This window comes from Biomphalaria glabrata, chromosome 2, assembly GCF_947242115.1.
Source record: "Biomphalaria glabrata chromosome 2, xgBioGlab47.1, whole genome shotgun sequence".
Classification (NCBI taxonomy): Eukaryota; Metazoa; Mollusca; class Gastropoda; family Planorbidae; genus Biomphalaria; species Biomphalaria glabrata.
This window is the reverse complement of record NC_074712.1, coordinates 63,722,963-63,747,722: the sequence shown is the minus strand read 5'-3', so window position 1 is coordinate 63,747,722 and position 24,760 is coordinate 63,722,963. Positions and strand designations below refer to the sequence as shown.

The 24,760-nt window shown below is 37.9% G+C and overlaps 1 protein-coding gene across 2 annotated transcripts in view; it reads right to left on the bottom strand.

Annotated features, from left to right (window-relative positions):
* Positions 1-2,206: 2,206 nt before the first annotated feature.
* The window catches only part of LOC106063832 (uncharacterized), an 84,307-nt gene continuing 61,753 nt past the window's right edge, over positions 2,207-24,760 (bottom strand). For both annotated transcript variants that reach the window (XM_056021912.1, XM_056021913.1), the window contains exons 6-12: positions 23,080-23,189; positions 22,203-22,353; positions 19,455-19,606; positions 17,679-19,253; positions 9,817-9,969; positions 7,483-7,702; positions 2,207-6,884 (exon numbers count right to left, since the gene is read on the bottom strand). In XM_056021912.1, the coding sequence (XP_055877887.1) occupies positions 6,643-6,884; positions 7,483-7,702; positions 9,817-9,969; positions 17,679-19,253; positions 19,455-19,606; positions 22,203-22,353; positions 23,080-23,189 (2,603 nt within the window). In that variant the 3' untranslated portion in view covers positions 2,207-6,642. The remainder of the gene's footprint in view (positions 6,885-7,482; positions 7,703-9,816; positions 9,970-17,678; positions 19,254-19,454; positions 19,607-22,202; positions 22,354-23,079; positions 23,190-24,760) is intronic.

Here is a 24,760-nt window from a genome sequence, read left to right as displayed (position 1 = left end):
CTGAATCAATGTAGTACCCCTAATTGAACTGGACTATCACTCTAGCACAAAAATCCTATAAAAATGACAAAACTCTTTGAGAAAGAAAATCCATGGTAAAAAATCTACTAACTCAGCTACAGTACTCAAATCTTTCATCTGATGAAACCGCATCAAAAAATAGTCCCATTCAGAATTTGAAAGCTTGCTCTGGTCTCTGCTGTAGACCTAATCATTTCCTACGCACCATCCCATTTTGCAGTGTTCAGGTTCCTTGGAATGTTAAGCTTGTCACCATTTAATGCTTAAGAATTTGCAAATATTTTTTTTTATCACTAGAGCAATGAAGTTAAGACATAATGGAAACAGTTTTGTAGCCTATACTTTCTTGTTTGGTTCTCATTTGTTGCATTCCTGCTATTCAGTTTAAAATATTAATTCAAGACCATAGACTCGCATTGAAAGGATGCAGGAGTGGACTGGGTGTCAAAATCGGCCCGGGCATTTCAATACAATTCGGCCCACAAATTGTCTATCATGTGATGGGCATCCATTTCTAGGTGTATCGGTCCTTAAAAATCATTGTTTAGTTTGATAATATATCGATATGCATGCCTACAGTGAACTCTATATCTTAATAAGCAATATAGCATCTTTTTAAATCAGCAATTATGTAGGCCCTAAAAAAGATGAAGCCTACTAGTAGCACTGACTACATTCTACATTTTATTTTCGGAAAATGTGTTTGATTAAAAGAGTATTACCCTGCAATGTCTGTGAAAGATTTTTTTTTTAAACACGACGCTCAAAGGGCCTTTTATAAAAATAATAATAATAACATAATAAGGATATTATAAAACTTTTAACAACTTGATATGTGCCATAGTGACTTCGATCAGGCCATTTCGGTGGCCCTACCGCCCATTTGGGTACCGGCCCACCGGGCATTTGCCCAAATAGCCAGTCCGCCCCTGGAAGGATGTGACAGCAACGAAAGTGTATGCTTACACACTTGCTACAAGTAAAACAGGTGATGGGATAGTGTCGAATCAATCAGTGGTTCCTCTTGAATGTTTCAGGACTACAAAGAAATTAATTAATCAGTGAAGACAAAAGTTAGGGCTAAATTAATGAGAATTGTAAAGTGCTAAGTTTATGAATCACTTGAAAAAGAATTGTTAAGTGCTAAGTTTATGGCTCACTTGAAGGAGACTTGCAAAGTGCTAAGTTTATGGCTCACTTGAAGGAGACTTGCAAAGTGCTAAGTTTATGGCTCACTTGAAGGAGACTTGCAAAGTGCTAACTTTATGGCTCACTTGAAGGAGACTTGCAAAGTGCTAAGTTTATGGCTCACTTGAAGGAGACTTGCAAAGTGCTAACTTTATGGCTCACTTGAAGGAGACTTGCAAAGTGCTAAGTTTATGGCTCACTTGAAGGAGACATGCAAAGTGCTAAGTTTATGGCTCACTTGAAGGAGACTTACAAAGTGCTAAGTTTATGGCTCACTTGAAGGAGACTTGCAAGGTGCTAAGTTTATGGCTCTCTTGAAGGAGACATGCAAAGTGCTAAGTTTATGGCTCACTTGAGGAGACTTGCAAAGTGCTAAGTTTATGGCTCACTTGAAGGAGACATGCAAAGTGCTAAGTTTATGGCTCACTTGAAGGAGACTTGCAAAGTGCTAAGTTTATGGCTCACTTGAAGGAGACTTGCAAAGTGCTAAGTTTATGGCTCACTTGAAGGAGACATGCAAAGTGCTAAGTTTATGGCTCACTTGAAGGAGACTTACAAAGTGCTAAGTTTATGGCTCACTTGAAGGAGACTTGCAAAGTGCTAAGTTTATGGCTCACTTGAAGGAGACATGCAAAGTGCTAAGTTTATGGCTCACTTGAAGGAGACATGCAAAGTGCTAAGTTTATGGCTCACTTGAAGGAGACTTGCAAAGTGCTAAGTTTATGGCTCACTTGAAGGAGACTTGCAAAGTGCTAACTTTATGGCTCACTTGAAGGAGACTTCGATGTTTCAAAGCAAGGAGCTATAAGGAAGTGTCTAGTCAAAGATTTAATAAAATAGATGTTTGTTAATGATTCTATTCATGTGAAGAGGTGGTGGAAAGTATGTCAATCAATGATTCATCAGAGGCATGGGTGGAAAGTATGTCAAGTCAATGACACCTATGGGATGGTTGTTATGTCCAACATTTCAAAAATCACCAAATCAAACAAGAGAGTTCCATTGCACTGGTTTAATAAAACAATAGGAAGAAAAAAAAAACTTTGCAACTTGCATAAATAAACTTGGGAAAAGTAAAAACTGTCTCTTGTTTTATACAATGAAACAAAACAAAAAATGTAGACAAGTAGCATTCACATTCAATAGTGTTATCTCAGAACTGAACACAAACTGAAGACACAAAAACAACATTCAATATAATTATGCATTTAGATTTGTATGTACAGTAGAAACTGAATTCTAGTTTTATCATTGATTGAAATAACTGCTAGAAACTATACATTTTTCTTAACAGTAAAAATAAAAGAATGATGACTTGATGTTTGCTTACCTTAAGTTACATTCAAATTTTTTAAAAAAATTGCATCATCAAAAGAAGTATCCTTATAGAAAACAAGATTTTATTTTAGCTTTTTAATAGATACTACATATATCTATCTAGCTTGAAGAAAAAAGCTAACAACATGAACAAGTTTGGTTGTTTTTTTTTTTTTTGCTTAATTTCTGTATCGTTGGTAGTAAAGGCCTAACCTTGTACAAAATGTTTTACATGTTGGATGCTCCTTCAGAGTAGAAGAAAATTTACATTCTAACCCAAACCTTAGCAGGACAACAGGGGATGGCAGTGGGCATGGGATGATCATCAAGATGGCCAAACAACAGTCCAGGCCAAACAACAGTCCAGAGTGTATACTAGTTGACAAACCTTAATTACAAGTACAGCTATATCTAGTAAATGACAACCAAAATCTACCAACTAATGTTACTAAAAGTCTATACACTATGTGCTTCTTAAAAATTCTGAGTTTGACGTTTGAGTTTATTGGCACACTTTAGGCCATGTCGTGCTCGAAAATAATTCTGGTAGTCTGCTAACTGAAACAATTTCCATGAGAACTTGCTTTTATTCAAATAATTTTTCCCATCAGGTAATATAATTATTTAATCCCCCTTTAAAACTTAGAATGAATCATTGAGATCAGAAATTATTTGACCCCATTCTTCAGTGTGTTCATTTTCTTAAAGTTTTTTTTCTTATAATTTAAATGTTTTAGGCAAATGTGATTTATTTTTTGACATCACAAAGAACACATTTTGATGCCAGAGCACTATGGGTTTTAATCAAGATTTATGTTTTGCTTAGATCAAAAGTAAAACATTGTTAGCAAAGCAAATACAAAATATCAACTTTTTTGTCCACTTCCTGATAAGCAGCCGTGAAAACATTTACATTAATGTCTAAATTATTGCGAGAACATTATACGTCATTACATTTTACATTGTGGCAGCCATTAAATCTCTTCCCATTCATCTCAGAAATATTTCATTCATGGGAATAAATAGCCCATAGAGAAAAAGAAAAAAAAAATCAGAACATTTGTTCAGGAAAATTAATCATGAATTCAAAGCTTTCAAATTTACCTAATCAAAGTGTTTGATTAAATTTCTCAGAGTTGTCTTGTCCTGGTGTAAAGTACTATGTATGTTGATTTATCTAACACTCAACTTTCCTGTGTTACTTAATTGATTTTGAGAAGCAAAAAGGCTTTCAAAACTTTTTTATTTATACCGCTGAGTCTTCTTTACCTAGAAAATCAATTAAACTTCTTCAGAGTGATAGACGTCAACAACAAGTTGAACAATAAACATTCCAATCTTTTGTTCAGTAAAACCACTTTGCTAGTCTGCATTGAGTTATACAATTAAAATATGTTTTAGATTTACACTGAGTGAATAGAGAGAAACATATATAATTATTGTTACATTGAACTAAATCTAGTCATAAACTGAAACTAAATGTTAGAAGAAAAAAAAAACAGCATCATCATATATTTTTTTTGTTTTTGTTTTGCTTCGGAACTGAAAACTTTTTTATGTCTCCGCTGGTATTTGTTAAATACAACATCAAATATTTCACAATTTTTGTCGATTCTTAATGTTCAGCCAGTGGCAGGGGTGAATGTTTCATTTCATCAAACATTTGCTTCCTGTCAGGGGAATTTCCATTCACATGCGACGCTGACAATGTGACACCGGCAAAAGAGAGATAAAACACTCCTCTCTACAAAGAGTAAAATAAAAAGACATTTAAAATATTCCACCGGGCTTTTAAGGGAACAAATAAGACAGTCTCATAATAATAAAATAATAATTACATAATTCTTCAAACAGTTAAAGCTATGTACATTATAGAAACAAAGTTGTAGGACCAATGCCATTTTGAACAATGCCATTTTTTCTCAGGTGTTTGCCAGTAGGGTTGTCTCTCTTTGTTCTCTCAACAAAATTATTTGCTTGTAAAACAGAGAAGAGTTCCAGTCAGAAAACAGCAAAATATACATTCAACTTTTTACAGTTAAACAATTAAATTGTTACTATCATGATCTGAATAAAAACAGATAACTTGTGAGGAAAAAAAAAAAAAAAAAAACAAACTATGACAACTAACAGCTAGCAGGATGAAGCGGATGACAGCATTGAACAGAAATAGGTCCATAAAATCCAAAATGCTCAATTAATTTCTTGAAAAAAAATTACAATTAACAATTTGACAGATCACCGGTAAATACTGATAAAAACTGGCATGAAATGACACAAAAAATATTCTATTCATACTGAGCCTCGACTGCGCAAGGTTGTTCTCAAACACGTCACAAGAAAATCTGACACGAACACTGGGATAATACATTTCAAATTTTTTTTTTTTTCATAGGTGAGTGTAAGCAAAAATCAATTTGTTTACAAAAAATTTATATAGGTTATGTAAAAAGATGTAATTGACCTTAGTTGTATATAAAAAACAACAAAACAAACAAGAGTTTGAGTTGAAATATAGAACACGTCAACACAAAATCATCTTCGGGTCACTGGGCTTTGTTTTAGTACATGAGCAGGAAATGATTCAATGTACACCGGTACTGTACGAGCCAACAAATAAATAGATGTTTGGATGAGCTTCAAAAATACAAGATGGTGAGGAAAATGTGAAAAAGTCTGGCAAACCAACACATTTTACTTCCAAAAATATAGGAGAAATTCTATATATAGACTATATAGATTTAAGAAGAAAATTTTAAAGACACATACAATTATTGAAAATGTTAATTCACTTGAACAAAAGCCATTATTAATTTAGTATTAGCAAGATAAAGAAACAATATTGATTGATGCTTCAAATAAAAATAAGAGGGTGAACAAATCTGATCTCTTTTTGAGACTTCTAATTAAAAATTGAGAAAAAATGCTCTTCCAACAATAATAAAATGGATCCTGAATTTATTTGAGAACTTTATCAAGTAATGCTGCAGGCGACTGAAATAAATTGACCAGTGACTTCATCAAGTCTTTTTTTTTTCCAACTTTGCTGACATTTGTGTGTGCTTTGACATACAAATCTAATCTTTTGTCCAAATGTTTTGAATCCTATGTTGAAACATTGGTACAGTAATCAAAGCGAGTCATAATTTAGACAAAAGTATAAGTGCCTGACTGATGAGTAATGTCCCCTTGTCTCATGTTTTTTATTTCAATGTATGGTGGTGTATTGCTCTCCCTTTGATTATTGAAAGTAAACATGAATTATTTAAATTTCTAATACCTATTTTTTTTAAATTAAATTTAAATTGTTTTATTTGCAACTTCTTGCTAATGTAAACCCACACACAAATGAACAGATATTTTTATAACAGCAAAGTGTATTGAATGAGTTATTCTATAAGAATCACAAAAAGTGTTAATTCACATTCATATTTGTTTCACTCGAAGGTTTTCATCATTTTTGTACATGGTATCAAGTATTCAACATCAAGTATTCAACATGTCGTACTCGACACATTTAGAAAAAGAAAAAAAAAGATATGAAATTCTATACGTATATATCACAGATGTTTTCACCGTATGAGAAAGTAACATATTCACAAGATTTGAAAAAAAAAAAAAAATGAACTCATAAAACAAAACAACATATCAGTACGTTTGATAAGTGTAGATAACTTGCAAGGTAAACATAAACAAGACCCACCCCATGGGTCATCATTCATGCGTCTGAGAGAAACAAAATCTTCTGATCAACAACGATCAAGTTTTGATGATGGCACTATTGATTCACATAAATCTCAAGGACGATTCCCAGGTGTGCGTGTCGTCAGGATGTTACTTCATTAGATAGTTAGTTCCCTTTGCACAGTACTAACAATCACAGGGAATGATATATTAAAGTACATAAATATTTTCTATTTATAAACTCATCTGAGGTCATACATCAACTTCAATGGCAAAATACATTCAACGAGTGTCACCTTCGACCTCAAAAAAAATTAAAATTCAATTTGCATTTTATCTTTGGTTCAATATTAACAATTGCACATCGATGCAGATCCATTTACATTTTGTGTTTGAGGTTTAGACATTACTTGTGCACACAACACAATGTTGCTATGGCAACAGGTCAAAGGTCTCTGCGTAAAGATCATGAGGAAAGCTCATTTGGCCTTTCAGAGATTCCAGCATCCTCCGGTGCTCAACGCCAAGCTCCCGTAGGCTGGAGATGGACATCAGGAGACGAGGAAACAAGCCCCCTTCATCTTCATGAGAGACACTTATCTCTGACTGCAGGGCTTGGATCAAAAGTTCTTGAAGTTTGCTGACTTTCTCTCGGTTTTTAAGTCCTGGACGATCTGTAAAAGAAATACATCAACAGAATTAGAAAAATTTTCTACCACAGATCTCTTCAGCTTGTGCCTTTTTTGTACAAGTACAAAATTGTGAAGTGCATTGAGATATAGTATGGATGAGACATTGCTGTGAGACATAGTATACTGTGAGACAGTATAGATTGAGACATTGCTGTGAGACATAGTATAGAGTGAGACATTGCTGTGAGACATAGTATAGAGTAAGACTTTGCTGTGAGACAGTGTTGATTGAGACTTTGCTGTGAGACATAGTATAGAGTGAGACATTACTGTCAGACATAGTATAGAGTGAGACATTGCTGTGAGACATAGCATAGAGTGAGACACTGTCAGACATAGTATAGAGCAGTGGTTCTAAAACTTTGCTTTGTAGACCTTGGCAGTCATCGTAGACCTGTTGGGGTCCATACAGACTACTTTCGGAATCACTGGTATAGAGGGCAACTTTGTAGTGAGACATAGTATAGATTGAAACATTGCTGTGAATATGTTTATCGTGAGATTGTGCAGTCTGATAATTGTCACATTTAAAATTCACTAATTACTTTTGGATAACAGACACAAGTTCGAAGCCCCTCACCAGGAGATATGAGTACTAAGGCACTGAACAACGCTTTCTCTGTGTCCTGGAGACTGAAAGCATTCAGGCGAATGGACAGGTTGAAGAGAAGTTCCACAAAGTGTTCCCCCAGAGGAAAGCCGAGCTTCATTTCCTCCCTCATGGCTATCGAGCTGTTCCCAAGCAGAAAGATGGAGTTGGTCTCAGCGTCAATGAATGGGGCGCACACCACACAGGCTACCTGCAAATGTCAATGTGACTTGGGTGTAGAATCAATCAAACAGAGCAATAACAAGACCAACACAAAAAAAAAAAAAAAAAAATCTGCAAATATTCTCAGCACTAATCATGCAACTACAAATGTTATCAACTCAATCAATATATTGACAGGTCACCATAACCTAAGCTAGAAACTCAGTACAAGCTAGAAATCAATGTTCTTGTTCATAGCATGATTTCTAGCCAACAGTTGTTTTTTTTTTATCACAGACAATCTTGAACAAAGTTTTACTCTTGTGTTGGGAGAAGTTTGGAGTGAATGAAATTCTGACCTTTAACCTTTAGACATGTACAAAAAAATATAAATTATTTAAATGTCGGTTTTCCCCACTTTGAATCACAGAAATGTAAATTTAGAAAAGCTATTCTAAGTCCTCCCACACAGATGCTAATAGAATAAGAATCGTCGGTATGGTGGCAGAATGGTAAAAGGCTTGAATTTCAAATTAAAGACCTGGATTAAGAACTTCAACATTTTTCGGACATCCCAGTGTCCACCCAACTCTCAGAATATAGCTCCTTCTATGTAGTCAAAGATGAGCACATATCTCATTTCCTAAGAGCTTGAAGATAGCTGTGGAGACCTATCCTCGCTTTGAAAAGCCAGCCATGAACAGGGCATGGGTAAGTTGCCAGCTGCAGAGATGCCTGCTTCCTTTCTGTTATTTGCTACAGAGATGCCTGCTTCCTTTCTGTTATTTGCTGAGAGATGCCTGCTTCCTTTCTGTTATTTGCTGAGGGATGCCTGCTTCCTTTCTGTTATTTGCTGCTGAGATGCCTGCTTCCTTTCTGTTATCTGCTGCAGAGATGCCTGCTTCCTTTCTGTTATTTGCTGCAGAGATGCCTGCTTCCTTTCTGTTATCTGCTGCAGAGATGCCTGCTTCCTTTCTGTTATTTGCTGCAGAGATGCCTGCTTCCTTTCAGTTATTTGCTGCAGAGATGCCTGCTTCCTTTCAGTTATTTGCTGCAGAGATGCCCGCTTCCTTTCTGTTATTTGCTGCAGAGATGCCTGCTTCCTTTCAGTTATTTGCTGCAGAGATGCCTGCTTCCTTTCTGTTATTTGCTGCAGAGATGCCTGCTTCCTTTCTGTTATTTGCTGCAGAGATGCCTGCTTCCTTTCTCAGCTTGTGATCTACGTTCTATGATGATCTCCTTGCCTGACATCTTGAAACTCCTAAACTCACGGCTTGATGCCATGAGGATTGATCAAGAGCTGGCCGTGGATGTCAATCTCACACTCCTTAAAAGAGCTCGTAAGGGTGTCTTTAAATCACCTGTGTTGACCCAACCCCGAGAGTGCTTTCCAGCATACACTTACCATCTTCGTCTTCTTCTAAAACTGTCAGGTAGAGTTGAGCCTTCGTCTCTTGGAACTCTAGGCCAGCAAAAGTGAACAAGAGCTCCCTCTCACCGGCCTGAATGAGAACAGTGTACACTGTTCTGTCTGGCGGGTGGGTCAGACTCGCGGCAACAGGCCGCTTATACATCTACTAAGACCCACGCCATTTTTCTTTTCTATACCAGGCTAACCGTGCCATAAAAAAATACGATTTTCAGGCATATGGACACCATGTCCCATCCATCATAATTGAGAACCTTTGCTGTGACGTGGATTCTGTTCATCTGTGACAACGGTAACATTTCAATGTTCAAACCAATTCCCCTGATGAATTTTTCTTAGACAGCGAAGGCGGAAGGAATTTAGCTTATTGATGTGGGTGAATATAAGGTCCATATTCATGCACATATGAGTGATGGGAGGACTACAGCACTGAGGGGGGGGGGGGTTCCAGTTTTGCCAAACTCTAATTGGTATCCGACGTATGTTGGGCCAAGAAAAGTCGGTCATTGTGCTGGCCACACGACACCCTACTTAACTGTTAGCCATAGAAACATCATACTTAAAAGATGAGCTTTACAATGAGTTTACATCATCTGCATCCTTAGATTGCAAGGACTGAAAAGGGGTACTTTCACTTTTACAAGTAAAAAATTAATTTTTTAAAAATCATTCTTACTTAGGGTCAGGGTTTTAAATATTTAATTAAACATGACATAATACTAATAATAGTGTACCTCAAAGCATCCACCTTTTATTAAACTGATTTGGTCGTCCTGATCGAGATCAGCAAAACCTGGAATCTTTTTGGCGAAACAAACCACATCTTCAATAGTTCTATTTAGCCTCATTTGGAAATGATGCCAGCACATTTCTCCTGGACTTGTTCCCTGGTGAGGTGAAACAAATATTCAGACATTGTATGCAAGTCACTTGTTAGGATGCGGAAACATGTCTAACAAAAAGGAACTTAAAAAAAAAACAGTAGACCTAAGACTGTCCACCAAATCAACACTTGCTCAAACTGTTATGGAATAAGATCTAAATAAAAAGAAAATTCTTGGGGAGATTTTTTTAAGAACACAAATGCTGGATGGCTGCCTGGTCGTGTGGTATGCGCTCTGGACTGTCGCTCTGTGATATGAATGGTCCCGGATTCGAATCATAACCGCTGCCATCCGCTCCTATCTCTCTTCCCCTCCCACCCCCAGTCGTCCGGCTAGAGGTTTGGGCTAGAATAATCTAATAATCTTCAGAATCTGAAGATACATCCGAAACGTGTAAAAACATTTTACAAACACATGTAGCAGATGCTTATATTTCTTGTTTTTTTTTTTTTTTTTTACAGACTTTTTGATTTATGTTGCTGTTTTTTTAAATACTGTTACAAACCCGGCGGTGACACAGATGCTCGTAGGCTCTGTGTTTTTTTTCAGCCTACGCAAATCGCCCCAGTCCAGCGCTAGACGAGCGGTCAACTGTGACCAGTGACAGTACACGCTAGTTCGGCAACGACCTGCGGGCCACATGATCAAAAAAAGGTAAAAAAAAAATGAAATTGACCTGAAACTATTTTAATTGAAACCCGTGGATCTAGTATTTACATTGATATTTGAGGTTTATCTTTAATCCATTTGTTTTATTCGGAAATGGCTTCATTTCTGTTTAAATTGTGAGCAACAGTGTAGCTAGGTTTACCTCTAATCCATTTTCTCGTCTCTTTTTGGTAAATATTCCCATGGATCCTACAATCTCTAGGCGTAGTTTAAATATCTTTTATTCGAGGCTCAAACTAAAAATGCCACCATATTTGTTTTTTTTTTAATATGCTGTTTCTAGATCTACATGTTGTATTTTTTGAAACAGCCAGATGTCTTCATAAAACAAATGTTGTGACTTTTTATAAAGTTCCACAAATAAAAAGTAATAATCCGTTCAATGGTTCTGGTAGATTCTTAATTCCCTGTTCATAAAAGCAATAATGTAAAAGGTCGTGGTACCAATCCATCAGATAAAAAGTGAGGCGGGCCGGGTAAAAGCATATTCGGCCCGCGGGCCGTATTTTGGGCACCACTGATATAGATGATAGAAGCTATCTATAGTAACACTATGTTGTTATATCAGGAAGCGTGGTCGAGTGGCTAAGTGCGCTTGAACTTGGCTTGTCTTGGCTACCTAGAAGGGGGCTCGAGGTTCGACACCCGACTAGGGCAGAGTTGCGGGCAGCACGGAAAACCTACTCCTAGATACCCCCTCCCCCCCCCCACTGGTCCACCAAAGCGCTTTGAGCATGCTATAAGCATGAAAGTAGCGCTATATATACAAAAAAAAAAAGCTATAAAAGCTATATCAACCGAAGGAATAATGACCAATGACCTCGTAGACACATTCAAAGTCCTAAGCATTCACAAGAGGATCCTCATTACCTGTCAAACGGGAGGGTATACAGAGTAGCCTACAGCTGCAGACCTGACACATGATCAGAAAATTTGCTCAGTGGACACTTGTTGTCGTGAATTTCGTTTTCCTTTAACGGAGCCCCGACCCTGGCTGTGCCAGAGAATGAACAAGTAATGTATTTCCAAATTAACTCCTTCTCTCCTATTCGACGATACCACCGTTGATTTGACCCCGTCAAAATTATTTTTTTGTTCTTTTTATAAGCATGAATATGTGTTACGTAAAAAGAGCATGCATTCTCCCTTTCAATTCTGCACCCAAATACAACATTGTCTTAGAACAAAGTTATTGACGTGTAATCATAACAGGGGAAGTGAGCTACAGATGAACCAAATGAATAATTCCGTTGGATCATGGGAAATAATTACGGAGAGAAAGAGTTAATAATAAAATAACGTGTGCACTGCCACGGCCTATCCTATTGGGTTTCAGAGTGGGTGTCACGAGTCTCTAAGGACCATTTGTGATAATACATTATAGAATCTAGATCTAGTCGATGTTTTTACAAGGCTTTAAGATGTAATTACAAATATTATTTGAACGGTGCAGATTATGCTCAGTGTGGACAGGAAATGTTTAATCGTCAGCCAGTGAACTAAAGAAGTAGCATAGACCTACTATAAACACTATCAATGAATAGTAGATCTATAACAGCTACAGTGTTACAGAGTTCTAACTTAACATAGGGACACATTTGTATAGCTACGTTATGTAAGTTCTGTCATACTGACTACTACATTTACACAAAAATAATGTTTACGTTTTTTAAGAGAAAAAAATCTATTTAGTATGCATATCAGTTGGACATAATTTAAAACAACAATTACTAAGTAGGTTTTCATATTATCGCGTGCAGTAGTGCAGTGCTACAGCTATAAAACACTGAACTAAGGGAATTTTTACGAAATGTTTTTTTTTTGAGGATTTGAATAAGAAATTGACCCTTTACAAAACATTTAGATCAATTAGATATTCATTATAAGAAATCAGTTAGGCCAGGTTCGCATTGAACTTCATATTCACTTTCACCTATCCTTTGGTCTGCTGGACCGCTGGGACACCACACAAGAGCTGTCAACCTTCTTTCTCCATTCTTCTCTGTCATTTGTCATTGACATAATTTTAATTCTGATGTTCTTTCTGAAAATATTGATACCTGCCCTTTTACCTGCCTGGGTGGACCACTTCGGTGGCCGATTTTGAGTTTGTTTTTCCACACAAACTGTCTTTGTAACCTTTTTTTTTCGCAGTGTTAAAAGATATCCATGTCCAGTCTAGATTTAGTATATATATATATATATATATATATATATATATATATATATATATATATATATATATATATATATATATATATAGGCAGGGCCGGTCTTAGGCCACTGCAACCTATGCGGCGCTTTCATAGGCCCCGCGCGATGCGAATTCTAGGTGTAAATTATTATATTAAACCATTTTAACTTAATATTAAAGGGTTCTTGGAATTCTCCTGAAATTATTAAATATAAGAAAATGTCATGAAAATCTTCTGAAATTATTAAAATCTTCTAAAAACTGATGCAAATCTCCTTAAAACAGACACAATTTTCATTTCGGGGTGTCATTCAATATGGAAACCGCCAATCCTACTCGCGATTAAAAAAACAAACAAAACGGCATTGTCAGCTTTCGTTTAATAAAAATAAAATAATAAGCCGAATTTTAACGTAAACAAGAAGTTCTAATACTTAATTTACTTTAATAGTCACTCGCATGCAAATATAGATTTAGATCTATTTCGACCTCTTCGGAAAAAAAGCGATATTTTGCTAGTCGATAGTAAATCTAAAAAGGCAGATCTGAATGTTTATCGGCTTTTTGTTGGAAAACTACTATCTACTGTAGATGGCTCGTGAAGTTAATTTTTGACAGTGATTTTGTACTTAGTAAACTATAAATAAAATGCAAAGACGAATTTATTTTATAATACAAAGTCTTAATTTTCATGTATTTATTCATTATCACAACCCAAATTAGGCCCCGCAAAATCCATTTCGCATAGGGCCCCGCAACCTGTAGGACCGGCCCTGTATAGAGGTCTGTGATTGTGTCATTAATTTTTTTTATGAATCATCCCGGAAGTGTTTGTAAACAGCTTACATGTAATCCCATTTTTTTTTACTAGAGATTTCCATTGCCATAGAAATACAACATAGCATTCATTTACCAAGCAAGGTAACAAGTATTATGCCCCTTGAATAAAAATTTTTTTTAGAATGCTACGCCTGCCTGGGTCTGAGGTACAACTGTTGACCTACATATTTACCATAATAAGGGTAGGTAGAATTTATGACCCGTCCTGCCTCCTTTCAACGACCCACTTATGCAGCTAGATAGCGTTATGAATGAAGCTTGAACAAACCATTCACCAAGACGTGTACAATACAAATAAATAAAACAAGGTTACAAAGAATGTTCGTGTGGAAACACAAACTCAAAATCGGCCACCGAAGTGGTCCGATCAGGCAGGTAAAAAGGTAGGTATCAATATTTTCAAAAAGAATATCAGAAACTAATCAACAACTACAACCCTGTCTCCGTCAATACAAAAAGAAGAGACGTGCTCGTGTCCAAAGTGTTGCCGATACAGTTGTAGTGTTAGTTCGACTAACGACTTGATACCACAGGATACGGTGATTTATTAATGTTATTATTATTACATTGTTAATATTCATATGTATTAAATGAACTGATTGTTATGAAGATATAGTTAAATCCTAGGTGTCACTTACAAAGACTCCAATCACGAATGAAGAGATTAGGAACAGGATTAATACAGAGATTGGACCCCATGATGACTAACCACATCACAAGGTCCATAGGGCTCGCAAAGACCATCCTTCATGATGGTTGTCACATGACAGTTTTTTCCATTGTTTTATCAATAAGATCACGTGACTAAATGTTGTTTGTTTACGATTGGTGAATGAGGTCCATTTAGTAATACAATTTAACAAACAATTAACAAAAAATCTAAAAGCGTTTGCATAAATGTGTTACAGACACGGCCGATGGTCACCCTAAATAGTTCCCCGTGTTTTTTTTTTTTACTATTAATAGTGAATAGTTGTTAAAATGGTGTATTTTTTAAAATGAAATAACTGCTTGCAAAGTGGAACCCTCGACCGTCGATAAATCCGAACGACAGTCCAGCGCGCAAACCGACTAACGACTTGATACCACAGGATACGGTGATTTATTAATGGTATTATCATTATTATTACATTGTTAATATTCATATGTATTCAATGAACTGATTGTTATGAAGATATGGTTAAATCCTAGGTGTCACTTACAAAGACTCCAATCACGAATGAAGAGATTAGGAACAGGATTAATACAGAGATTGGACCCCATGATGACTAACCACATCACAAGGTCCATAGGGCTCGCAAAGACCATCCTTCAAAGAACAGTACCAGGAAGTTGATGAAGAGGAAGACAGAAAAAGCGATGGGAAGACAGCATAAAAGAATGGAAAGGCCTGTCAGTGAATGAAATTTTTCTATCAAAAGCAAAGGACAGATAGGAATAGAGAAAGGCGGTTGACAAATCTTGTATTGTGCCCCAACGGTTCAACAGACTAGGTGATGGTGAAGTTAAATGTGAACCTAGCCTATCTGATGTTATTGAATGATTATCTAATTGATATTGTTACGAATCTCACTATCCAGGCTTTCTGCAAACTGCACCTTACACCACCAACTTAAAGAACTTGACAACTCAGAGCTCCAAAGTAACGTAACAGTTTAATGTCCAATAAATTACAGCCAATACTAAACAATTGGCAACACGTAACACAGGCTGTACAAATATCTCTCCGTATCAACCGTACCGCCGTATCAACTCTTGCACTGGCCTCTCCGTCTCGTTCCGGGCTTGCACTGGGTTTAACAGTTCAGGACTGACTTCACACACTGGGCTCGTTGTGTCGGACTCGATCACAGACCAAGATCAAGACGCCGTTCGTCTCAACTGTACTTGATAGTACTCCGCACTGAACCGTCGTAATGCTCCGTACAGAACCACACCGCTGAACCACACTGAACTATGCTGTAGTCGACCGGACTGTAGTGAACCGGGCTCTGAACCTCTTTTCTGACACGTCTTGACTGCGACACCTCCGCTCTTTATATAGGGTCCCTAATGGCCTTCTAGAACCGGACAGAACGTCGCTCGACCATTCTGGGTGGTCAGATGACTTCATCCCTGCTGACGCTCCTGAGCTCTGTTCACGACGCCGATCCTTCCCGACCCGTCATGTTAACACTCGTTTCGGCTGACCGTCGTAGCCCGTCAAGGTTGACCGCTCGTCTAGCGCTGGCCTGGGGCGATTTGCGTCGGCTGACTACACACATACCACTACCCCCATCTGTGCCACCACTAGGTTTATAACAATATAATCGTTTTGTAAAGGGCCGATCTCTCATTCAAAGCCTCAACCAAAAAAAAAAAACAAACAACTTTCCCTTTGGTTAAGTGTGTGAGGTGCACTTGTGCAACTGAGAGTTCACTTCTATAATATGAAAAACTACTTATTAATTCTTGTTTTAAATTATAATATTTTACTTATAGATTACTAATATATTTTTTCTTTTTGAAAAAACAAATAAAACATTTTTTTTTTAATGTAGGTAGTTATTACAACAGAAATTACTTAATGGACCTCATTCACCAAGCGTAAACAAACAACATCTAGCCACTTCTATATAATTTACGATCTAATGTTTAATTCATGATGGTTGTCACATGACAGTTTTTTCCATTGTTTTATCAATAAGATCACGTGACTAAATGTTGTTTGTTTACGATTGGTGAATGAGGTCCATTTAGTAATACAATTTAACAAACAATTAACAAAAAATCTAAAACCGTTAGCATAAATGTGTTACAGACACGGCCGATGGTCACCCTAAATAGTTCCCCGTGTACTTTTTACTATTAATAGTGAATAGTTGTAAAAATGGTGTATTTTTTTTAAATGAAATAACTGCTCGCAAAGTTAATTTTAAAATTAAAATTTTCGCTTTCAGAAAAAAAAAAAGTAGCTGTTGCATCAGGACTTTGAAAGGTCTAAAATATCATGATGTTGGATTTTCAATATCTTTTCGCGTTTAAGAAATCTAAAAGGGACGAACGGACGGACAGACAGATCACACAAACTAATAGCGGCTATTCTCCTTTCGGGGACCTCTAAAAAAAAAAAACTTGCATCATACTAAAAACTCAAATCTCACGTCTGCTCATGGCCTGACTGCTTACGCAAACACATAAATATTGAAAACTAATGACAAATCTAATAAAACGAATGTCTCTCAGTCCGAAGATGGAAGAACTGTATGCAGCTACGAAGCTCCAGCTGTGACCTAGATATTTTGTCCACATCCACGACGAAGAAGCCGATATATTTACTAAAGTCTTATTCGGGCATATTATAGGTATAACAAAAGGTTAGAGCAGCGGTTCTCATCCTTTTAATCTCGGCGACCCCTTTTTACAATCCCCCATTCTGCCGCGACACTCCCCCCCCCCACAGCAATAGAAGAATAGACAATAACAATCCATATTTTCGATGGTCTTAGGAGACCCCTGGCAAATCGTCAATCGACCCCCAAGGGGGGTCGCGATCCACAGGTTGAGAACCCCTGGGTTGTTTGTAAAATGTTTGACATGTTTCGGATGTTCCTTCAGAGTTGAAGATAGTTTACTTCCTAGTCCAAACCTCCCGAAAGGACGACGGGGGATGGGAGCGGGCAGGGTTTGGAACCCTCGACGGTCGATAAATCCGAACGACAGTCCAGCGCGCAAACCGCACGACCAGGCAGCCATCCTAATGGGGTTAGAGATTTAAAAGGAACAGGAAGGGTCCATATAATAATTTGTTATAAAAATAAAATGAATCGCAAATCAGACCTCGCTTGGTCCAGGACGCCAAGGCGTATTCAATAGTGGGAAGCTGACTATCGGATTAACTGAGTGTAAGGAAACCCATCTCTATAACAACCAAGCAAAATGACTTCTAAACAAACTACTGGGTTTTCGAAACAATGTCTATATTTTTAATGAAATGGATATATATTTTAAAAAAAACAACAACACTTACCGGATTGGCTGATTTCAAATGCTGTGAAATAATTTTCCCAATCACGTTGTCCATGGTCATGTGACTGCTATATTCCACCAGCTTCTGTCTCATTTCCAAAAGTTTGTTTTTCAAGAAGGTGAAGGTCGAGTTGTAGGAATCATTGAGCTTTGAGATCATGTAGGGTACTGTCAGTTTGATTTCTTCTTTCCCCAGGGGTCGTGCCATGAGACCCTCGCTGCAGTGGAGTATCTGCTGTGCTGTGAAGTTATTGTTGATGAAGCGAGAGTGCTGAGGGTAGGGCTGGATGGCCTGGGCAAGGAGCTCAGCGATTGGACGTTGTCCAGCGTTGCCCAGGTTGGCACCACCGCCGTTGCTGTTGACGCCAGAGCCATCTCGGTTTTGCAAGGCCTGAGCCAGAATTTGGGCTCGGGTGGCTATGTCTTGAGAGCTGTACACCCCGGCACGAGCGTTGTTGGTACTGGTAGCCGGCACTTGCTTCACGGCCGTAGCCGGCACGATGGGCTCAGACATGTTGCTGGTGATGACGCTGTTTGCGCTGTGACCAGTGCCGGAGGGTGCGCCACGGCGGCGTTTCGGCTTCGGCTCGGATAACCCGCGCTTGCCGGAAGTGGTAGGAGCAGACGCCAGTTGTGGAGAGGAGGAAGTCGGGGCAGCAGACGGCTCGTGGCCGTCATCGGCTGCTGCGTTGGGTATGTAGGGCCGCTTTTTGATGGGGCTTCGGATGAACTGTTCTACCGTGGAAAGTTTTTTGCGCAGGTCCAGGCTGGTGTCAGCTATCACAGACGGAAGATCGTCCTCCTCGCTCAACAGTACGTTGTGGGCCGTGTTGGAAGATGAGGCAGTGCTAGAGGGAGAGGAGGTGGACGTCACAAGGGGTGGCATTAACGAGGTGGCGATAACCCTGGGGGCTCCGCTTTGATTGGGCGGAAGAGCTTCAAACTGACCAATGGGCTCCATGCGCCCGTCTTCAGTTTTGATGTAAACCTGGCCAGCGGAACTAGAGATGTTGTACATCTGCTGCGACCTTACCAGGTTGGTGATGTAAGTCGAGGTCAGCTCGCCGCTGTAGGCTTTGGAGTGGGCAGGGAGAATAGTCCTTGTAATATCCAACAAGTCCTTCTGTGAACTCTGAACCGGTGGTGACCCCTGAGTCGATGTGGCTGGGCGATGGTGCGGTGCACCTGAGGAGGTGGGGACAGACATCATGGCGCCCCGGTGTTCAGGCCCTGGGTTCAACAACGCTGGGGAGCTCTTCTGCACTTTCAGCATGAGTGGCTGGTCGTCGTCGGGGGCACCTCCACCGCCCTCCTGGTCCGACGCAGCCTGCTGCATCAATGACATGAGTCTATTCTTCAGGTCAGAGTCGGTCATTTGACTGTGGGCGGGGGCCCTCAGCTCTGATTCCGTCTTGGCCAAAAGCAAAGTGTGGTGGTCAGCAACCATAGGCTGGCCAATAAGTTGACCAGTGGAGGACCGTTGTTTCAGAAGAATAGACAGAGCGGCCATAGAGAGCTGAGAATTGGGGTCAGAATTCTGAGCGTTGAGGCTGGTGGATTCACTGACATGTATATTCTGAAAAAAAAAATTGATTTAATTTTTTAAAAAAAAATCAGATGAATAATTGAGTGAACGGGATGTAATCTACCCAATTGATTAATTAATTATTTTTTAAAAGTCTTTCTGTCATAAATTATTTATGCACTACTTTAAAAAGAAATGAGTTTCTACAAAAAAACAAAAAGAAAGAGTAGCAGAAGATGAAAGTCAACCTACAGGAGATAAAACTTCAGAATCTGAAGAGCTCTTCACTGTTGTCGTCTCGGTGTTTAGACTCAACAAACCATGCAGCGCTTGTTCCGTCTGGGTGTCCTCAATGTTACGGATCATTTCCCGCATTTTCCTGGATCGTCTGCCAAGTTTAGCAGCTGGAAGAGATGGGAATATTGAGAACATTCTTGCAGACGATGGGTCGTAAATAATTAACTTAAATAATTCATGGACAAAAAATATAATTAGTGAGGTTTAACTCGAAGGCAAGACAACTTTATAATGGAACATTTGAAGACAGAAATTGTTTCAGTTTATGTAAAGGTGGTAATTATTTTTTAAAAATGCGATCTATAGGGCAGATGATGTAAAGGTCATCTGTTTCTATGTCCGGCGGGTATCGAGAGTGGCCAGCACAACGACTAATCGCCTGTACTTTCCCCAACTTAATGCCAAGTACCCATTAGAGTTGGGGGTCCTAAAAAATCCCGAGATTCAAAATGCCTAGATTCGAACCCAGGCCCCTCGGTTCGGAAACCAAGAGCTCTACCGCTCAGCCACCACACCCTCCAATGTGGTTAAATAGATGCAGCAAACATTGTATGTATAAAGTGAGATGAACTATTGATTCCAATGTTACTAGTACAAACGTATCGCGCAACTCCAGGCATTATATAAATAAAACATGCAAAATACAAAAAGTCGTTTTAAAACAAAATTACCCAAGTAGAACTCCGCACTTACAAACTATATCTCAATAACACAAAAACCACTTCCTTTATTCAATATCACACAAGATAATTAAATACCAATAATTAATGGACTAATTGGTTAATTTTTTTTTATTGACTCGTCTTTTGTTAAGGAAAACCAGTGACTTGGCAGAATTTAAGTCATTGGTTAATATGCATGACTGAATGCATAACGCGTAGGACGTAATCTTCTTCTTTTTTGAAGTAACGTCTGTATTATATAAGATAAGGACAATAAATAATTGTTTCAAGTTCAGCTTGACCCGAGATTGGGTATGGGAGCAATAACGTGTACAGACGTTTAACCAGACAGACAGACAGACAGGGTGACTTGATAGAAGCTTTGTAATAAAAACCTTATAGTACTTATGAATTTTAGAACTGGGCGATATTTAATTTTTAGAAAATCTTTAGTGTAATAAGAACTAAAAGGAACACGGAGGAGTGACCTAAAACACGGCTTTATTCAACTAGAACGACACAGGAACTGACGAAAGAGGCTTGGACAGTAGCACACTAAATCAATGCTGTGAACACATTCTCACGACGTTACCTACGCATAAACAAATAGTACCGCATAAACAAATAGTACCGTATCTATTTCACCACACTTAGTTATCTGGAAAGTAAATTGAAATAGAAACGGTATGTTCAATAGTTGCATTCAGGGTCGGATTTAAGGGAGGGCAGGAGGGGCTACAGCGCCGGGGGCCTCCACAAAAGAGAAAAATATGACCGGAATTTCAAAGAGTTAGAAACTTTAAAGTAAATTTTTTGTTTTCCTCACTTTTAACGACAACACTTTAAATGTGGCGTCGGGCGGCAACAATGTCACGTGATTAAGAAGTGTCCGCCTGTAGCTGTAGCATGCTGGGAATATGTCATTTCCTGTACAGCTCCGGATTCACGGGCAGTGCGTTTACCAAGGGGCCTTACCCTCCACAAACTCAAACATATTCAGTCTTTTACAACTAAAATATGCATACTATAGGTAAAAAAAAAATGAAAGTGAGATTAAATTTAAGTTAAAAAAAAAGTAAAGTTCCCCTTTCAGACCTTGCGATCTATGCAGCAGATGATGTTAATGCCATCTGTTTCTCTGGCCAACGGTTAGCTAGCAGGGTGTCATGTGGCCAGCACAACAACCAACCGCCTTTACGTCCCCCAACTAAAGTCAGGTACCCATCAGAGTTGGGTGGACTCAGGGGGGGGGGGGCTTAAAATTAAAGATTAAATTTAGAAGTACTTTATTTCTTTATTCTAAAATATAGCATGCTTTTAGATATAAGTATTTCTATTTATTAGTGGATCTTTATTAAAGCTTTTGAGAGAGCGTATGGGCCTACACATACTTAAATCCGGCCCTGATTTACATTGTAACATTGTGGTTCAAGTTGGGCCCCCATCAGTTGCGGAGCTTTGGGCGTTAGCTCCCGCGCCGAGTCCCTACCACCGGCTCTGCCAGATTTTCCTTGGATCGCTTCGGGCAGACGGCGGAGCGATGTCACCAGCTGACACCGCAATCCAACGCCATACATCATTCCTACCAACACGTGCTTGATTTGACAAGGTGTTAAGGTCAGATTAGTTTGTTATGGGATGAGAGGATTTGAACCCAGTTACCGCCGCCATCAAAGACACGAGGGTAGGGGAAAATGAACATGTCTTCAATCCAATTCACAAATGCTTTTTTTTTTTTTTTTTTTTTCATTTTGGCGACCCTGATTACCCGCTCCCTTTTTATACGTACATAATGCCAGCATGCCTATTTTATGCAAATAGATAGTAACTATTTTTAAAATGAGATGAAAAACTTATATTAACAACTAAGCACCACATAATGGTATGATCGGTCATAGTACGCTACCAGATCGTTGACTGTATTTACTTTTAAAAAATATAATTTGCCATGTCAGTAAATTGGGGGAAAAACATAAACATTTTGGACGCCTTTGTTTTAAAGGCATTTTAAAACAATGCATAAAAAAATGACTCGATTTACCTGCCCTTGACATTCCCAACTGCAAACACTTTTGCAGACGACAATACTGGCATCTGTTTCTTGTTTGCATGTTAATGTCGCAATTTTTGGTGTAAAAACATTTTTTGCGGGCTGGATCTCCCACATTTTGTAAAGCACGCCTGAAAAAACCCTAAAGAAAAAAAAAAAAAAAAAGATCTAAAGTTTCGTATATTTTAGATATCTAATGTTTTATAGCAGTGTTTCCCAAACTGTTATCCCCGAGTAGGCTGCCACTTGACTTATTCTCTCTCTAGAAATAAACAAAGTGTTCCGCTAGATACACTGAATATATACGAAGTGTTCCATTAAGGAACAAGTTTGAGAACCACTGTTTTATAGTATTAGAAAAAAAAAAAAGGTTGAGTTCTAATTTGTTTTTGGTTATATTTTTTTTAAATTACAAAGTAAAAAGTAAAGTTCCCTTTTCAGACCTTGTGGTCTATAGGGCAGATGATGTAAAGGTCATCTGTTTCTGTGACCTACGGTTAACAAGGGTGTCATGTGGCCAGCACAACGACCAACCGCCTTTACTTTTCCCTAACTAATGTCAGGTACCCATTAGAGCTGGGTGGACTCAGAGGCGCCCGAAGATCCCCCCAAAAAAAATCCCAGTCTTCACCAGGATTCGAACCCCGGTTCGGAAGCCAAGCGCTTTACCGCTCAGCCACCGCGCCTCCAATTACAAAGTAAGAAACGTAAAATATATTTCCATTCTTGTCTCCCTTTGTTCTATTTTTAAGGGGCTTCACAGCTGATTCTTGAGCAAACCACGAATGTAGTCTGCTCAACTAAGAAATCGAACTCAAAGACGTTCAGTAAAGGTGAAGGTCAGAGAAATGTAATTGAGCTTGCTTACCTTGCACCCCTCACAGGCCAGCACACCGTAGTGGACCCCAGAGGACTTGTCCCCACAGACCAGACATTTCAAATTGGTTTGGTTGTTGGCTATTTTCTGTTGACCACCACCTGGATATGAAATGAAGGACATTGGTTAGTAAATACATGTCCAGCATACGTCTTTTTAACATACAAGAACTAAGTGAGAAGGCTTGTGACCAATTATACAAATAAAATACAAATATTCATCGATATAGAAACCTATTTAATGTATCAAATATATTTTGATAAAGAACATCAAAACTAATTATGTCATAATGAATGGAAAGGCAATGCAAAAAAAAAAAAAAAAACCATAACCCAGAGAAACACTTATTTAGTGAATGTGGGCTGGTTGAGGAAGCAAAAAAAACTTTAGAAGATATTATTGACGCAAACAGTCAAACCTGTGCAAATGTAAATACTGCTATTTTCTTTAACAAAGTACCTAAAGCCATAAATAAAAAACTAAGAGACATCAATGTAATTATTTTATCAGAATATAGAAACCTTATTTGGAATACCTACTTACAAATTGTCTACCATAATAAACAATATGCTAAAGTATTATTAGATCACATTTTTAAGAAAATTATTTGAACGCAAAGTGAAACAATATAGCGCTACATAAAAATACCAAGATTGTCCATTAACTTAAAGAAAAGGGAATATATATATGAATATGTGTATGCGAGTGTGTATGCGTGTGTATAGATATATATCCTAAATGATCCTTTTTGTATGTTAAAAGACCCTGTAACCATATCATTAAAAAGCTAGTACTCCAAATAAAAAAAAAACAGTGATCGCCCCTTAAAATTGACAAGAGTTAAGACAATTCAAGACAGTACACAATCACGAAGGCCACGCCTTGACCTTGTGACTGTAAAGACTTTAACCAAAGTTTTGATCTACAAAGACGAGCGAGTTAGGCAGGAGAAAACGAGAGATCTCATTCGATTAAAACAGAGAATCATATCGAAATGGAACATTAGGCCGTCAAGTCAAGGAACGGAAAAAACAATGAGGAACCAGGAGCGAACACGTGAAAACCCAAGAAAAGGGAAAGAAAAGAGTAACTCCAAGAAATCAAGAACAAGGGCAGACCTTTACGTTTTATGTAAACATTGTTTTTCTTCTGTTGTTACTGTATTGAGAATCAGGCATGACCACATGATATCTAAGCAAACAATTCTTTGTATAAATTTGTACTTTTTAACAATTATGTTCATAGTAACTTTTTTACGAATATTGAAAAAATACCACCACTATCCGTATTGTGCATACCTGTGCAGTCTACATACAAATATATTATTTCTTACTACCTTGCAAACGTTTACAGTCTGTACATATATTATTTTTCTTCCGTTTTTCTAATATTGAGCATCAACATAACTTCATATCTCAACAAGCTTCTACATCAAATTGTTACTAAATTAGTATTTAGTTTCATTGTCAAAAGTTGTAAAAAAAAAATAAAAAAAAATTCTCCACTATCATTGTCAATATTGCGCATGCTTGTGCAGTCTACAGAGAAATAATATATTAAAGAGGGGAAGAGCAAAAATTTAAAAAGGGGGAAAAAAAAGAAGAAGGGGGAAAATATTCAAGAAAAAAAAAGTATATATATATATACATATATATAGAGATAAAAAGATACA